The sequence below is a fragment of the Globicephala melas genome, chromosome X (genome assembly GCF_963455315.2).
Source record: "Globicephala melas chromosome X, mGloMel1.2, whole genome shotgun sequence".
Taxonomy (NCBI): domain Eukaryota; kingdom Metazoa; phylum Chordata; class Mammalia; order Artiodactyla; family Delphinidae; genus Globicephala; species Globicephala melas.
This window is the reverse complement of record NC_083335.1, coordinates 108,603,639-108,620,268: the sequence shown is the minus strand read 5'-3', so window position 1 is coordinate 108,620,268 and position 16,630 is coordinate 108,603,639. Positions and strand designations below refer to the sequence as shown.

Below are 16,630 nucleotides of genomic sequence, written 5' to 3'. Positions count from 1 at the left end.
GCACGCGCCTGGCGCGGCTGCCGTCGGCCCCGGGGGCGGGACCGCGCGGCAGCGAGCGGGCGGGGGGCTCGTGGTGCGCGCGCCCCGCACCCGAGGGCTGCGGAGAGATATTTTGGGTGGCAGGAGGCCCCTCGTCATTTCCGCCGGGCTGCTGGTCGTGCCGGGGGCTTCACTCTCGCGCACGAGGCGAACGGGCAAGTTGGCTGCGGGCGTGTGGCGGCAGCTCCTTCCATTAGCGCTGCGACCCTCGGCAGTACAAGCCATGAACTGAAACCCCGGAGGGACGGAGACCCGAGCGGAGTTGCGGAGCCACGGCAGCAGCCGCCGCCTCAGCGGGGAGCGAGCAGACCCGGCGCGGAGCCGCGACCCCGGCGCCTTTCCCTCTCCGTCACCGCTCCCACCGCTGCAGCCGCGAGACTCGACACACAAAAGCCGCTTTCTCCGCGCCGCCCGCCCAGCGAGGCAGCAGCCAGCGAGGGACCCCACCTGAGGGCGGCTCGGGCTGCTGAGTTCGTTTTGTGTCTGAGCTCCGAGCTCCGCGCCCCGCGCGGAACCGACCCTGTGCTCATGGCTCTGATCATGGAACCGGTGAGCAAATGGTCTCCGAGTCAAGTAGTGGACTGGATGAAAGGTAATGCCCGCTGTGCGGAGGGCGAGGCGGCCCTGGGGCTCGGGGTCCCGGCGCACGGGAGGGAAGGGGCGCCCGCCGCGGCCGAGCCCGCCATCGGGGCTGCAGCCGGCTGATCGTGGGGCGCCGAGGGCAGCGGGGGACCTCCAGGGCTGACTGGGGCTCGGGATCCTGGTCTCCTATTGTCTCCAGCCAGTGGCTTCCCATCCGGAGAGGGGCGCGGAGAGCGCGGGGGTGGCCGGGGCGACCCGATGGGAGGCTGGGAGCCGGACGGCGGAATCCCTGTCAGTCTTTCCGGCTCCTAGCTCCCCTTGGTGCCCCCAGGCCGGGAGGACGTGTCGACCCTGCCTTCTCCCCTCAGGGAGGAGCCCCCAGGGACGGTCGCCCGTTCCCCGGCCCCTTTGTTCCTGGGAATCCTGACGCCCCCTTGGCGGCCGCCCCTGCCAAGTGCCTTTTCTTGCGCCAACTCTCCCTGCAACTTTTAAGCCCACATAATGGTGTCAGGACGCGGCCGCCGGGGTTTGGATCCGGAGAGCTCCCCCTCTTCGCCAGGTTGGGCTGAGGATGCTCGGGGGATGCGCTGCTTTGGGGGAGAGGAAAACATGCTTCCCCTGGGACAGCATCTGCGCTGGTATCTGTGGCTCCTCCTGTGCATCCCCCCGCGTCCTTTGCCTCCTCCTCTTCTGGCGGCTTGAGGCTTTGAATCTTAAAGCTTTTTATTGGGGGCTCGACCCCAGGTGTAAAGTGATGCACATTCAAGTGTCCCCTCATTTATTCCATCTTGAAGACTCTCCCCTTTTTTCCCCTGGGCAATTTCTAATAACCATACTTAAAGACATTCGCCCTCTTAATCTCAAACGTGGGCTTTTTCTCTGTCCCTGGGCTTTCCTGCCTCACTATCTCCCTCTGTTGTCTGTTGTCTGAGTTAGAGGACCCTCTCCTCAAGACCACTGCGCCCCCTCCCATCCCCAAGATTCCTAAGATTTGGGGAATGCTGACAGGGGATGGAGGGGATGGACAAAAAAGGATTCCTCGCCGCACTTGGGAGATGTTAAGAGTTTTGCTTGTGGTTATTCCTAGGCACAAACTCTGGGTGGATTAGTCAGGGCCCAAAGGCTTATCATTTGCAAATGCAGTTTCAAAGATGAGGGAGCCCCTTCTTAGGGCTTGCTTAGCAGTCAGACTTTCTAAGCTCCAGGTACTTTAGAACGAAAGTAGCGTGATTGGAAGTGATTGAGAGCAACAGAGGGAAACTCAATTTTTTTTTCTTTTTCCCCCGAGCCTTTTCAGCCTCTTGCTTGTCTTGTGGATTTTCCTTTATCCATTTGCTTTCCTTTTATTCCCTTACTTGCCCCTTTATTCTTCATTTATTTCGTTTTTCTTTTCTAATATGTGGAAAGTGCTTTGTAACTGCAAAGCGCAGTACAAATGAGAGTGTACTGAATTAAATCGAATTCATTATTTATCGACTGCCCCCCTGTGTGCGGTGCATTGTGCTAAGGTGCCATGGGTGCCATGACTAAGACAAAGTCCTGCAGTGGCTCATTATTTTTTTCTGTTTCTTCTTCTGTTTTCATATTGCTATTGAAATTCTGCTCTCCTAGATTCCCACCAATTTTTCCCCCCTTCGGATTGTCAGATGCAGACAAACATCTAACTTCTGTGTTTCTCAGTCATGGAAGAAAGAGCCAGAGCACATGCGAAAAGCAAGACTGCTTAATTAAAACCCTTTCTTTGAATTTGCCTAAAAGATTACTTCAGTTTGAGTCTTGTTACTGAAATACTCAAAGAAAAGCTATCTTGGCTCCTTGGGAGTCAGATTACCTTCAGAGACTACCTCTCACAAATTCCCATGATGCTTGTAGTGAGTGCTGCATACTCCATCTTCTTCACCTCCCACCCTCCCAGTACATTCTTGCACTTTCCCCACTCTCTACACTTTAGGTCCACTGAAGCATGTAGAACATATGATGTACATATTCTGACACACATTTTTAGTTTCTCAGTACACTAGTCCTTTAAAAATCTCTCCAGCCTAAAATGCAGCTTCTTTGGAGTTGGGCTTACATCATTAGCTGTGATTTTAAGTGATTGTTATATTTAAGTTGAATAACTTATTTTCATACCTGTTGGTGATGCATCTTAGAGCTATTTGAGAAGACAGAATTTGTGTATCTTTGTATACATTAGACTGGAAGAGAATAACTGATGTCATTATCTGTATATTTCAAGTCCCAAACTGCTTACTGCTGAAATTTCCATAATCTTCATATAAATTTGATTTGAGATATTATCAGAAAATAAGGTTTAAAAAAATACTAAGATGAAACAAGCATTTCCTCAAATTAATTAACTTAATTAAGGTAACGTACACTATTAGCTTAATTAATCCCCCCCACCCTTTTCCCCAAATAAACTTTACAAAATACACTTAAAAATACTTTTCACCCTTTCTTCAGATGCGCTAATGTTTAAAAGTCAATTAATTTAGGCTGTAGCTTTGGAATGGCCAAACCTCATTTAGTGTTGTATAATGTATAGTGTTATAAAGGCAGTACCAAAGGATGAACAGGACTTTTGAACAACTGCAGCATTGTGGGAGTTCTTTAAAACATGCTCCTAATGTGACAGTTTCATCATCCTTAACATTTAAAGCATATATATGGCATATGCTTTCACCTAGTCACAATCGTAGATAGTTATAACTCTCTTTAGTAAGGTATATGCTTTATGCTCTTTCTAGGGTATTTTTTTCCTTCACTAAACAGAAAAGGAACCATTAAGCATATAAGAATAGCATGGCCATATGTTTAATGCTTCCAGACAATTTATAGAAGTGCAATAGAAACTCAGTCAGCAGAGAGGGAAATGAAGGGAAAAACCCCTGGCTGACAAGATTATTAAACTTTGGTAGAATATATTCAAGATTAATTATGAAGGACCATATATACACTGCAATTCACTTTAATTTATTACTTTTTATTAAAATATATTTGAGGGACACGTAAGTATTAAATTTATGTTAATTATTATTAAAAAACAGTATGAGGAAATACTTCCTATTTTTTTGCTCACCCCTAACTCCACTATTTGTGAAATCCAATACTCATTGAATTTTCTCCTGACAATAGAAATTTGATGTGACACAGTGTCAATGTTAGTTCCAGTAAATATATGAACTCCTCATGAGTCAGTAGAATAAGCATTTATATCCCACATTATCCTGATAGTACTTCAGGCTATTAGGAAATGTCTCATAGCCTTCAAAATTAATTTTAAAAATTAATTTTATAAAAATATTTTTTGAGAAAATCAAATACTCATCATTTAGTGCTTGCAACTAACCTTTTTCAGTTGGAAATTACATTCAGTCCTCCTGTAGTTTTGACAAAATTTTAAAACATAAACCTTTTTACAGTGAATAAAAGCAAAGCAGTTATTGGGAAAAGCTATAGGTAGAAAAGTAGGCCAATAACTGTTTCTAATTTTTGCTCAGTCTGTTACTCTAAAATACATTATTTCTCAGCTCCTGTCTGTTCACTTGCAGGGCCTGGAAATATTTCATAATCTGCAGTTGCTTGAGTCTACTTTTTTTGCCTTCTGAAATACAACAAAAACCTTTGAACACGTTTGGGCCCCTATTATTAATTTTATCATTAATTTTCCTTGTCCACGTCACACCCAATAATTCCAGTTTTTTTCTCACACCTTTTCTGCCTTTTGAAATTCTTTCAAAATATCCAGATGACTAAGATAAAGTTATTTTCCAGGGCCAGCTCCCTTTCTGACATTTTTTCCAGTGATCTTTAATCCCTTTCTGGATCAAATGAAATGGATTATTGTTTTCAGAGTCAACGGACAGGCCCCGCTTTGCTGATCTTCTCTTATGGTCTCTGTGACTTAGCTCCATGCACTCTTATGTTATTATGATTCCTAAAATCATCTAAATTTTTAAGATAGCCTCTGAAGCCATCCCACAATTAACTGCTCTGGTCTTTCCTATTTACTATAAACCATTTTCTTTAAGAAGCATTCACTGACTTCTAATTTCTGTCCTGATGACTCAGCCTTCTTGAGGACTGAAAATGAAATACATTATTTTAGGTATTAAAAAACAAAGATAAAGCCAACGTTTTGCATACAACCCTAAAAAGAGGAAAATGCAGTGATGAAATAAGATCTATTTAGTGTAAAAGTTTACATGCTCTAGAGGAAAATGTGTCCCATAACGGAAAGCAGTTTTGACAGGTACAATGCCCTTTAGTAATTTTTTTTCCCCCTCATAGGACCCAGAGCTGAAGATGAAATTTATCTTAATCAGGTGAAGGAAAATGTCAAAATTTTGAGTTCAACTGTTTTGAGAGAGAGATCAGAAATAATTTTGTGGCAGGAACTTGAGAAGTATACACCGTAAGGGAAAAAAAATATGCTAAATGTTTAAATTGGTGCTATTACCTCTTTTTGAAAAATTAGGTTTTTTCTCAATTGCAGCGTGACTAGATAGTAACCAACAATCACCTACTTTGGATTTGACATTTTTGGAACAGGAATTCTTGTCATTTTATACAAAGAGGAAATTTACCTTTTTGATATGTAGAGTTTAGTTCACAAGAAACGTTTTGTTTGTAGTGTCATTAACATTTGCTCCTTAAGGTAACACACATGATATAGTGCATAGTAGGAAAAAAAAGAGTTTATTTATGTAGATGTATTCTAGTTCTTAGATATTTACTTAGTACTTCAGCATGGAAGGTGCTTTGATGGATGAATTTAAATAATTCCCTGCTTTGGAGAAATTAGTCTCTGTATGGGTTGGCAGTGACATTGGCAAACCTATGCCAAGACAGAGACAGGTACCAACTAGTACATTTGGTAAATTTTAAGAGTTTGCATATGTATACAAGCACCAATGGAAAGAGAAGATGATGATTTTAGTAAGTCAGGAAGGAATCCATGGGGAAGGTTTGAGCAACTGTTTAAGCAGTTTATTTAATTAAGGTATATTCTAAGAGGGATGTATTCTAAATGTAGAAGCACAGCAAGAGACTCTAGAGTTGAGATGGGGCGATTAACCAGAGGCGTTGAGTCTACGTTTGTCTGGTTGAAAGAGAAAGGTGGGCAGTACAGGGAAAGTGAGGGAGGAGCATGAGTAGGTGGCACAAAAGTACAAGAACAAATCTGCATTTCACAAAGACAATAAAACTCTCATCATGTCCTGAGTTTAAATAAATACCACATTATAAAACTTCGGCTGCCAAAAATAAGCCCATTTCTGTTTCTCAGGAATAATTTGGAAATAATGTTAAAATGAGTTATTTTGAATATTAATTACATCATTAACATTATGTTGTTGGATATTTAGAATTTTACTGATCCAAATTCTTACATGAAGAATGCAGATTGGCTTTTAAATGTTGATGTTGTTCTTAAAGCAATGATAAATTATCATTTTCATTCATAGCAGAGTGACCTCAGATTAGGACCTAACATTTTCTTAATGACTTTTAGCGTTCTATGTGACTTCCCTCACACACAAGGCTTATTGTGAAAGATGAAGCATTAGCTTCTATAAAGAGTCCTAGAAGGATGGATCATCAGTACTAATTTAAAGGTGGGGGAAAGGGAGGGTAAGTAATTTGAAAAACAAAATGGAGTCTAAAGCTTTATGTTTATGAGTTTGTCATGGATTAGTGTCTGGCTCAAGAATAGGCTCTTTGTTTTGAATAGCATTCAGTGAGTGAATTCAGTTTTCACGCATAGCATAGGCCTGTGCTACCCAAAATGGTACATTTCTGTGGTTGTGAAAGCCAAATGATCAAAAGCCAAAAAGTTGATTTTTGCTAAGTATTTTAAAATATTATTTTTATATTAAAATAAACATAGATATTATATTCATGGTATAGAAAGCAAAATTGGCATGATTTTAAAGATGAGGCCAGAGGCTTAACAGGAATTTTAGCCTTGCAGCAGGCTGTTTTAAAGCTGCGTTTCCCAGACCTCCCAGGGTTATGAGTACACTCTGTTCAACAGTTAAGGATACATCAGTGGAAAAGTTTGAGAAGTGGTGGTTGGGTTTAGAAAAGGTAAAATTTATGTACTCTGCTTCCTCTTTTTCTCCTCTTGCAAAGGATAAAATATTATCTTTTCAGTCAAGGTCATGATAATTACAGGATCTTACTTTGTTTGATCCATAAACCTGTAGTCAGGATGAACTTCTTGAGAATGATTCCCATCTAATCCTATCTTCCCCATCAGCTTAAAAAATTTAATGGTTTCTCACTGTTTTTAGGATAAAGTCCTTAAAATGGCCTATAAGACCCTGGAAGGTTTGGCTGTTGCCTGTGAGGTAAACCTCATTGCTAGCACTAGCTACTCGGGCCTTCTTTCAGTCCTGTTTACCCAGCCCTTGAGCCTTTGCACTTTTGCTTCACCCAGTTAAATCCTGCTCATCCTTCAGATCTCAAGCCTTCCCTCCTCTGCCTCAGAAAAGCCTTCCTGAATCGCCATATCACATCAAATCCTCAGTTATGCACTCTCTTGGTACCGTGTATATCTTCTTTGTTCCATTTGCCAGTTTTATTTTTTACCTTTATTTGTATGATTATTTGATGAGGGCAGGGAACCCACCTTTTTGCATAACAGTGCATAAGAAAGTATCTGGTGAAAAGTAGGAGCTTAGGAAATATTTGTTGAGTAAAGGAATAAATAAATTTATTCACAGATTACTGGTCTGTCGACAAATCTGCTTTCCTAAATGACGATGCACGTAAAGTCCCTTATAATGCCCTAATGGATACTTCAGAGACGAGTTGTATACTGTGTGCCAGAATACAGTGTAAGTAGGGTTGCTTTGTCCATTTTTCATAGTTGTGTTGCTGTCTAGCCAATTCAATGATCTAAATCATGGTGTGGATTCATTTCGTTAAGAAACGTTAATAATTTCAGTGAATCTATAACACTTCCGTGTTTATGCTATAAATATTATTTGCTGATGTCATTTCATAGGCCAACACAATAGGCAAACTTCTTAAAAAATTAAAACATACCCCTTTTCTTAAGTATTTTCTTTCATACAAATTTTCTGATTGTTTCTTCATTTTGGTGTTTTTAAAAGAACATCATATGGGCTTCCCTGGTGGCGCAGTGGTTGAGAGTCCGCCTGCCAATTCAGGGGACACGGGTTCGTGCCCCGGTCTGGGAAGATCCCACATGCCGCGGAGCGGCTGGGCCCGTGACCCATGGCCGCTGAGCGTGCGCGTCTGGAGCCTGTGCTCCGCAACGGGAGAGGCCACAACAGTGAGAGGCCCCCGTACCACAAAAAAAAAAAAAAAAAAAAAAAGAACACCATATATTTTGGAATGCATGGTAGAATGAAATTGAAAAAAATGCCTTACATTTTTCCTCTTAAAAAAGTAAAGAAAATAAAGTTCATATAAGAAATTTAAATATATTTTTCTGTTGTGAGAAGAAAATGCCCTTTATTTGTTAATATAGAGGATAAAATGAAAAAAAAAAAGCCCGTTAGCTTAATGAGAACCATTATCTTCTCATTATATTTAATGTTGAATCTACATTTTTATTAATAGGAATAAAATTAAGATATTTAAAGATGCATCTTAAATCAGCATTTGTTATATAACTTCATCTCACTCTGATTTTCAAAAATAAATTTTAATTTTTTAAACCAAATATAAATTTATTTGGACTAATTTTTGAAGAGCACTCATTAAGAACCTATGTAGATAGTTACTGTAAAGCATAACTTGTTGAATACAGGTGCCTCATGTGGATTTTTTGTGAATTACATGCTACTAGTAGGCACGTTATAGAGATTTTTCTAATAAAGTGTGCCCCTCCCCCTAAATTTAGAATTGTTAAAACATAAATCAGAATAAGTGAAATTTTTAAGACTTTAACATAACTTTGCCTGTCTGTTAACTCTTAATAAAACAACACCTTCGGGCTTAAATGTTCTAGCTAGTACTGCAAATCAGTGGATTGCAATTGTGCCCTGGTTTGAATTACAAATAACCATTAAACATGCTAGTATTTTTTTTAACTTGAAAGATGTATTTAATTTCTTGTTCAATTCCAATTTAAATTACAATCATTAATTCTAATAGAAGCTTTCATTATCTTATTCTTTCAATTTCAGAAAAGAAAGGGTTGTGGGTATTTGCATAAATTCATTGAATTTTAAATTTTACTAAAGTACAATAACTGCTGTTTTAGTTTTCTGTGTTCATCTATTGAATATTTTGTCACAACATAAAATTGTTTTAAAAACCAAGATTTATTAAATAAACCAAAACTCACAATGGCATTAATGTATTCTAGTTTGCCACAGTAAGAACACTGTTACATAACTAATATCAAATGTAGCATACTTGTCTGTTTTATATTTACTTGACATTAATGTTCTTGGAAATTAGTTTTTTTTTTTTTTGCGATACGCGGACCTCTCACTGTTGTGGCCTCTCCCGTTGCGGAGCACAGGCTCCGGACACGCAGGCTCAGCGGCCATGGCTCATGGGCCCAGCCGCTCCATGGCATGTGAGATCTTTCCGGACCGGGACATGAACCCGTGTCCCCTGCATCGGCAGGCGGACTCTCAACCACTGCGCCACCAGGGAAGCCCCAGAAATTAGTTTTATTAGGTAGGTTGGATAGTCTTCTGATAAGATGATAGGAAGAAACTGCGTTGTTACTTGCTTTTAAAGTGTTACCCAATATCCTCTTGTTTGTTTGAACTTTTTATTTTGTTTCAGCCATATCTGCTATTTTTAAAATGGGCTTGCAACATGGTTTTTGTCTAGAAGAAATCAATGGAAGGCTGACTTAGATCCTGGATTTTACTTTTTCCAACTTGTTTACACAAAGATTACAAAATAATCTATTTTTTAGCAAGATGTTAGACTTCTAATTAATTTATTAATAAAAAACCTTTGAAATACTTGTTTTAAGTAATTATGCTCAATGAGTAATTTCAACAGCATTAGCGGAATTCTTGTTATAATTTTGGTATGTTTTATATGTGTATGTGGGAGTTTATTTCAGCTATCCATATTATTTTCAAAATGTTTGATACTCCTGGCGACTTGTGTTTTTTTTCACCTGGCTGAGCAGAAAATTCATATTTTAAGTTTGTGTAATTCACTTATATTTTGGCTATGTAAACGAGGTACTGGGCTATTAAAAATATATATAAAAGAGAAAGAATTGTAGAGTTGTTGCTACTGGTGCTCAAAATAGACATTAGAGTCCAGTTGCTAGTTTTTCTCCCTGCCTGCCAGAGCCTGTGTGGAAACCAAGTTGAGTGTGGTACGAGCCCACATATGGATGGCAAGGCAGGTGCTCCTTCCCCATTTCCCTCTGCATTGGTGACATGGTGAGTTTTGCGACCGTCTCTGTTGGCACCAATGTTGCATTAAATTAATGACAGGTTTGCTTATCTAGAAGGCTGCTACCTTGCCCAACAGCTGTCAGACCAGAGACTTTCAATTTGATGTTGAATTGTGACAAGCAGAGAGCAGCTCATTCTATGGAATGTTTAGAGCTAGATAATTTTTCTTTCTAATCTGTCCCTAGACATAATGTTTTAAGTCTATTTATGGTAAAAACATGCTAATTCAGATTGTTTATTTGGGATTTGTGATAATTTGAGTAGGTTCCTATTGAACTTTACTTTTGATATGTGAAGAAAGGGCTTGCTGATCAATCTAATAGTGTAATTAAGATTGGAAAGAAATTGTTTGATCCTGGAGGATGTGATGTTTTTAAGTATCATACTTTGCCAGGAGCCATTTCCATAGTGAAAATATGCAAGCTAGAAATGAGTTATATTTTTAGTTAGGATTTCTACATACTTGGTTGGAATCAGTTTTTTGACTTTTTGGAATATTTTTGCAAACATCCTGTAGTACAGCTTGGTTCTTCCCCTCATTAGCCCATGTTATAAAGGTCTCATGCATTTCACATCTATTAGTAGTAGTAGTACTTAAAAGTGAAATAAGGGACAGTTGTTAACACCCTTTAACAGGTAAGTTACAGAAGTTAAGCAGCTCAACAGAGATGTACAGCTGTTCAGTGATGGAATTAGGTTGAACATTAACTCTTTTTTCTTTTCTGCCTACTGGATTGGATTTACACTTCCATGGATGAAGAACATAGTTCAAGTTTATACGTAATTATCTTAAGACTTGACTTTTTAAAAGTTTCTGAATTTTCTACCTTTTAAAAATTGGCACCATTTAGTATATAATAAAGAGTACTTTGAAATCAGATGCCTGTGTTAGTTATATCCAGGCTCCATTACTTCCTAGCTGTGTGATCTTAGTGAGGGAGGGTTGAAGTAACTTGCCAGGTTTTCTCATTTTTGTAAAATAGGGGTGATAATATTACCTACCTCATAGGGTTATGGTATGCTTAAAACGATGCCTAGCACACAGCAAGTGCATGATAAAGGTCAGCTTTTTTTTAATTATGAAGAAGTTTCATTCTATTGGTAATCTTCAGAGGCAGAACTATTAATAGATAATATTTATTGACTGCTTACTATATACCGTGTACTGTGCTAGGTGCTTTCCCTGCGTCATCTTATACTTATCCTAGCCCTGAAAGGTTGGAATTATCCCTGTTTTACAGATGCAGAAACTTTTTCTTAGAAACATTGAATCACTTGTCCTGTATACCAAAATATTTATCAAGCAGGTGTTCAATAAATATTTTCAAGAATGAATAAATATTAAGTGGAAGAAGCAGAATTTGAATGAATTTCTAACTGGTTCTAAAACATAATATGATTACCTTGCCTTTCTACCAGGGATAGATGTGACATGAGAGGAATCCTGGGAACATTTGCAAAGATGTTGATGTCCTCTCTGTCAGACCTACTTTCTTAAGTGTGTGGTAAGGTGGGGTGTGGTCATTGGGTTCTTTTGACCTCTATAGGGGTGTGTGTGTGTGTGTGTGTGTGTTGTGTGTTGTGTGTGTTGTTGGTTGGTGATAAAGCGTTTCCACTCAAAATAGAACTTTAGCCAGTGACAAAAATGCCACATACAACTATAGTATTGGTGACATTTTTTTTTTGACCATGCTGCACGGCATGAGGATCTTAGTTCCCTGACCAGGGGTCAAACCCGTGCCCTCTGCAGTGGAAGCACAGAGTCTTAACCACTGGGCGCCCAGGGAAGCCCCTCATCTTTCTTATTTTGAAGTGAACTCCAAGAGTTTGATGCTCTCCTCTTCTGAGTGTAGACCTAGGCAAAAGATCTACTTTAGGCTACTACTACTAACCAGCCCAGTTCTGAGATGTTTTGTTCTCAAAGGATTGCTAATAAAAGTACATGGTGCCTCATGAAAAGATGCTCAACATCACTAAGCTTCAGGGAAATGCAAATCAAAACCCCAATGAGATATCACCTCACACCGTCAGAATGGCTGTCATCAAAAATACCACAAATAATAAATGTTGGCAAGGATGTGGAGAAAAGGCAACCTTAGTTCATTCATGGTGGGAATGTAGATTGGCACAGGCACTATGTAAAACCGTATGGAGATTCCTCAAAAAATTAAATAGCTAGAACTACCATATGATCCAGCAATTCCATTCTTGGGTATATATCTGAAGAAAATGAAAACACTAATTAGAAAAGATACATGCACCCCAGCGTTCATAGCAGCATTGTTTACAGTAGCCAAGATATTGAAGCACCCTAAGTGTCTGTCAACAGATGAATAGATAAAGAAGATGTGGTATACACACACACACACACACACACACACACACAGGAATATTACTCAGCCATAAAAAAGAATGAAATTTTTCCATTTGCAGCAGTATGAATAGACCTAAGAGGGTATTATGCTTAGTGAAGTAAGTCAGACAGAGAATGACTTACTTTAAAGTGTATGTTTTCACTTATATGTGGAATTTAAAAACTAAATGAAAGAGTATGACAAAACAGAAACAAACTCATAGATACAGAGAACAAACTAGGGGTTACCAGTGGGGAGAGGGGTCGGGGGAGGTACCGATGGGGAAGGGGAAGGGGATTAAGAAGTACAAACTACTATGTTTAAGTTAAAATAAGCTACAAGGATGTAATGTACAGCACAGAGAATATAACCATTATTTTATAATTCCTCTAAATGGAGTATAATCTGTAAAAATACTGAATCACTGTGTTGTACACCTGAAACTAATATAGCATTGTAAATCAACTATACTTCAATAAAAAAATTTTTTTAAATTTGTAAAAGAACTGATACTTCCATAAGTATGAATAAACATCTAGAGTATTTAAAAAATATAGTTAATATGCACTTATAAATTTAAAAATACCCTCCCCCCCAAAAGTAGTGGTGCCTGATAATAGATGTTCCTAAGGAGCATTACATTTTACTACAAATACAGGCATACCTTGGAGATATTGTGGGTTTTGTTCCAGGCCACGGGAGTAAAGCAAATATTGCAATAAAGTGAGTCACATGAATTTTTTGGTTTCCCAGTGCATATAAAAGTTGTGTTTACACTCTACTGTAGTCTATTAAGTATACAATAGCATTATATCTAAAAAAGTGTATATACCTTAATTAAAAAATACTTTATTGCTAAAATATGCAAACTATCATCTAAGCCTTCAGCAAGCTGCAGTAGTAACATCAAAGATCACTGATCACAGGTTATATTACAAATATAATTATGAAAAAGTTTGAACTACTACAAAAATTACCAAAAGGTGACACAGAGACATGAAGTGAACAAACGCTTTTGGAAAAATGTCACCGATAGACTTGCTCAATGCAGGGTTGCCACAAACCTTCAATTTGTAAAACAACAAAATGTCTGTGAAGCACAATAAAGTGAAGTGCAATAAAATGAGGTACACCTGTAAGGGCCTTGATTATATTCTGTTGTTTATATTTACCAAGTAGTGGTTAGCATTGCTATCTATTGCAATACATTTCATTAGTGTTTCTTTGAACAGCAGACTTTATTCAGTACATTTCTATAGCTTGGAAACCCTTACCTACCTAGTAAATGGTAATCGTTCTACCCAAGTTATTTTGTTTTGTTTGGAAATTCTTTTTTTGTAGACCAAATTGTGATATGAAACGATAGCATAGTGAATCACACAAAAAACATATATGCTGGAGAAAATTTAATCATTATCTGTCAGAAAACTATTGTAAAATCGTAAGATACAGAGTGGTCAAGTTGAGCTAGAGATGTTTGATCAATTGAGTACTTGTAAAATGGTAATGATAGATACAGTTACATCCACATTATGTTTTAAAATGATACACATGGTTTTGCCTGTGTATCTAAAATATATATTCTGGCATGTATTTTTGAAACTTAAAGTAAGATTTGTTCAGAGTAAAAACACAAAGGTGATATTTTCTGTTTCTCCTTATTTTCCTTTAATAGACTTGAGGTGAGTTTGTTTTAGGCTGGAAGTTTTAAAATAAGTGAAAACAACTTAATTGTTCTTTGGTTGTGGAGAGAATGATTTGAAATCTCTCATTTTTTATGAAAGCTACAACAGCCAGGACAATAGACATTTAAAAAATAACATCAACTGTGAACTGTGGTAATTACCAACTATTTTGAAGTTGCCTTAGCATTGTCCATTTGATTCTGTAAAGCACTTTTTCTCTCCTAATGTGCTCATTATTTTTCAAAATCCATACAAATTAAAATTAATTTTGTTTGGGCATGTTTTTGAGAATTTTGTCACTTTTTTTGAAAAAGTTGTTGGCATCCTGTGTTGATAAGTGGTCTGGTAAGAGATAGACTTTTAAATGTGGTAACATAATGAATCTCCATCTACATTAATTTTAAGATGTGTCTAATTTAATATTTAAACAAAATGGTTTCTAATTTTGAGGGTTTTTTTTTTCATATGAGACTGTTTTGCCAGCTTGTTTTTACAGTTGTGACCAGCACACACAGAGAAAATAAATACCGGTTTGTAGGGCAAAAATAGAGACACATGTAGAGAAAAAACGTATGGACACCAAGGGGGAAAAATGGCAGGGGTGGTGGTGGTGGTGGTGGGATGAATTGGGAGATTGGGATTGACATGTATACACTAACATGTATAAAATAGATAACTAATAAGAACCTGCTATATAAAAAATAAATTAAAAAAATAAAATAAATACAGCAAAATAATACTTAGGGATCTACTAACATTTTTCTTCCTACTGATGTACCAGTAATAAGATCACAAAAAATTAAGGCTGGTTATGTATCTCTAAAAAATAAGAATTTAAAAATATATACACACACACTCACCCCTACAACACTATTATTACACCAAAATTCATTTCTTAATATTAAATATCTAGTTTAAATTTCTAGTTTCATAAATGTCATAAACAGTTTTACAGTTTCTTTTTTCCTTAAATCAGGATCCAAATAAAGCCCACACATTGTAGTCTACCTTATTTTTTTTCCTACATCAATCCTTTTGGACTCAGTACTCGCTTTACATGACAGACATTATTTAATGTCTCTTGAAATAAAATTCATATATAATAAAACCTACCTCATATTATTAAAAAATTCACTGTAATGCCTTTATTGTAATAAAAAGGGAAAATAATTAAAAAATAAAATCAGTTTCTGTTGTATGTAGGTGCTTAAAATGACTGTACTGTAAAAAACTATAATTGATATGTTTGCCTACTTATAATGAGCATACCTGGATTTAAGACAAGCAAGCAGTAAGTTCAGAAGTCATTCTATAAGTACAAGAAAATGGAAGAGCAGATGAATTGATAGACACTGGAATAAAAATGAGTATTAGAACAAGTAACAGGCTAGACTCATTTGATATGTCACTCTAATAATTCCTGTTGAACATTTAAAAGTCATATTAAAAGGAACCTCAGCTTTTTGGAGAAATGGCAGATTCTAGAGCTGAGAAGGGAAAATTTAAGATGAGTCTGGAGCATCTTGTGCCAGAAAGTAAGGAAGTGCTCAGAAAACACAATGATGAGGGCACGTCACAGACTTGGAAGCCATTCTGAAAGAGCTTTCAGTGGCCGAAGCTGGAACAATTTGAGCAACAAAAATAGTATTGGATTTTAATTCAGTGCATAAAATAAATAGAGTCCATACTGATGTAAATAAATGTCTGAATAAAGAAAGAAGTGAGGGAGGAGAGAAAAATCTCCCATAAAGATAATTCCAAATATTTTACGTAGATACTCCCATCTCAAGGAAGTGACACTTAACTCCCCGCTTTTTGATTGTGGGTTGAACTTAGTGACCTGTTTCCAAAGAGTAGAGTGTGGGAAGGGGAAATATAACTTCATTGGAGGAACCTAGTGAACACTGCGTCAGCCAGGTGATCAAGGTTTGCATCATCAGTGATAAGTCATGTTGATCGCGTGTACCCTTGATATGATGTGGTGAGAATGGCACTTCACCTCTGTGGTCTTCCTCCCCCAAACCCATAATTCCAGTCTAACCAGGAGAAAAACATTAGACAAATCCAAATTTATGGACATTTTACAAAATACCTGACCACTACTCCTTCAAAACTGTCAAGGTCATCAGAAACAAGGAAAATGTGAGAAACACAGACCATAGGAGGCTAAGGAGACATGAGGACTATTTGTATTATGGTGTCCTGGATAGGATTCTGAGATAGAAGAAGTCTGATAGGAAAAAACTAGTGTAATCAAAATGAGGTGTGGAGTTTAGTTAATAGTGATATACCAGTGCTGTTCCTTAGTTGTGACAAATGTGTCGCAGTAATGTGAGCTGTTAATAATAGAATATGGATGACAGGTATGCAAGAACTTTGTACTATTTTTGCAACTTTTCTGTAGACCTAAAACTATTCTGAAATATTTATTTAAATAAAATAGAGTTAAATTTATTTTCAAATTCGGTTATACCAAAATGTAAGCAATATCTCATGTGAAATAACTTAGGTTTGCCCTTTTGTAAGTGTTAATAATAAACTCTTTCAAATGTAAACAAAA

At 37.9% G+C, this 16,630-nt stretch overlaps 2 protein-coding genes across 7 annotated transcripts in view; one reads left to right on the top strand and one right to left on the bottom strand.

Moving 5' to 3' along the window:
* LOC132594478 (translation initiation factor IF-2) overlaps window positions 1–264 on the bottom strand; it is a 181,546-nt gene extending 181,282 nt beyond the window's left edge. The window contains exon 1 of the mRNA XM_060292076.1: window positions 5–264. Coding sequence (XP_060148059.1) covers window positions 5–264 — 260 coding nt within the window. The remainder of the gene's footprint in view (window positions 1–4) is intronic.
* The window catches only part of CNKSR2 (connector enhancer of kinase suppressor of Ras 2), a 257,886-nt gene continuing 241,298 nt past the window's right edge, over window positions 43–16,630 (top strand). For 4 of the 6 annotated variants that reach the window (XM_030843703.2, XM_030843705.2, XM_030843704.2 and 1 more), the window contains exon 1: window positions 423–631. In XM_030843703.2, the coding sequence (XP_030699563.1) occupies window positions 568–631 (64 nt within the window). In that variant the 5' untranslated portion in view covers window positions 423–567. Of the gene's footprint in view, window positions 632–7,356; window positions 7,464–16,630 lie in introns of those variants that run through there. The other 2 variants (XM_030843702.2, XM_070044647.1) reach the window with 2 other exon arrangements.